General features: G+C 34.5%; 1 protein-coding gene across 1 annotated transcript in view; it reads right to left on the minus strand.

Annotated features, from left to right (window-relative positions):
- Positions 1 to 925: 925 nt before the first annotated feature.
- The window catches only part of LOC119408945 (phospholipase A and acyltransferase 3), a 7,684-nt gene continuing 6,778 nt past the window's right edge, over positions 926 to 1,831 (minus strand). The window contains exon 4 of the mRNA XM_037675806.1: positions 926 to 1,383. Within this exon, the coding sequence (XP_037531734.1) occupies positions 1,264 to 1,383 (120 nt within the window). The 3' untranslated portion in view covers positions 926 to 1,263. The remainder of the gene's footprint in view (positions 1,384 to 1,831) is intronic.

The following is a 1,831-nucleotide window of genomic DNA, read 5'->3' on the forward strand; positions in this document are numbered from 1 at the left end:
ACCATCAGTAATTCATGTGTTCTGGCTACACTTTTTGTTCTATTGTCTTTTTTTAGCTACAGAATCCATTTCATAGTAAAACTTATTGATTTGAAATGTTTCAAAAGCATCAAATTTAAAGTTTCAATGTGATTTTTTTTTTTTACTTCATTGGTTTAAATGTAATGCCAAGTTGGCTTTAGTAGTTTTGGACCCTTTTGACATTAGCTTGAAACAGATTTATTATCAAGGATACAAGGATTTTATTGTCATTCACATCACATGTGGTACATGAGGTGGAACGAAACTACACAGGGTCCCAGTTACAAATAACAAAAATACAATTTGTAAAGAAAAACATTAAGATCCGAGTCATGAACTAAGAATATACTACATGCACTAAACTAAGAATACACTAAGCACTAATGGTACAAAAACAATGTGCCAAAACGACAGAGTCTGTATGAGCAGATCACCTGCGTCATGAAGGCGGGCAGCAATGTTTTGTTCATTTTTGTTACCAAAATACCTCGTGACATACTGGAGAGATTTTAATGAAACCTTTAAGTAATCACAAGATGTACTGTATATCTACAACTAAACCTTTGGAGTCAACCCAATTCAAGATGGCTGCCACAGATTAGCTGATTCATTTGTGGCTCTCTTTAGATAGATTTACCTAAAGCTTGAAGAAGAATGCTGAGCCTTTATTTGTATTTTTGGTTATGAAAATGCATGGAAGTAAAAGAATATCACCAAGATTTGCACATACTTTTTTTATTTTAATATTAAACAGAAGAAAATTATTTAACATGCATGTGCTATTATTATATATTATACCACTCTTTAATAATGGACACTTATTAATTCAGTGCTGACCAATATTAAGAGATTTACATTTGAGTCACATGTTAGATAAAAATTTAGTTAAGTGCTCGTTATTCCTTAAATATACGTTTTTACAATTAAAAAATCGTGAAACATCGGTAGACTAAAAATGTCAAAATGTTGTAGACTAAAAATTTATTTGGCAGTTTCATTCGTTGAAGCGAGCTAACTTTGTGCTTTTTAAAATTTATTCTTTTAATGTTGACCTGAAACCAGCCAGCCTTCATTTTTTTTCCTCAAACCAACAGAAACATGTGGGGCAGTTGGATGTGCAAAGCAAACAAAGTGCAAATAAATTGTGCCTGTTAAAATCACAGATTTAGGATGGTACAGTATTTAGGCAGTGGTATCTGCGATTATTCATCAAACCCTGGAATGGGCCGATGTGGATTTCATTCACTGGTTCTCCTTTTCTTTTTTGTTGCCCCCAAAGAAAGCTCCTGCCAAAGCCACGATACCGAAGCCCACAGCTGCAGCCACTCCCGCCATCATCATTACCTCTCCTGCCTTTTGCACCTGCAGGAAGAAACAATTTCCTTGTTAAATTCCTTCAAAATACACTTTAAAACAGATCTGTCGGCTAGTCTTCCGAAACTAAAGTTCATATTGTTCACTTGTTTTTTTAAAATGCGTCACAACAAACAAATAAACTAGATGTGCTTCTAATTAGATTTTGCAACTTGTGTATAGATTTGGTTACACCTAAAGTCATGGGAAAAAGAGAGCCTGGTTGTTTTAATTCTAGGGTTGTACACATCAGGACATAAGAAAAATTATCTGGTCTTTGAATTTATTTCAATCCAACGTCAAGTGAACAAAAACAGATTCCACCGTGCCATCATTTATTAAATAAATCTGGTTACTGGACTGGCTGACTAATGGGTTGTTCCTCCACTCTCACCCTAAACACAAGGCTATGTAATAAGTCAGTTCCTTTACTCACAACTGCAGATTTGTACACGAG

The sequence above is a fragment of the Nematolebias whitei genome, chromosome 4 (assembly GCF_014905685.2).
Source record: "Nematolebias whitei isolate Nwh7 chromosome 4, NemWhi1, whole genome shotgun sequence".
Taxonomy (NCBI): domain Eukaryota; kingdom Metazoa; phylum Chordata; class Actinopteri; order Cyprinodontiformes; family Rivulidae; genus Nematolebias; species Nematolebias whitei.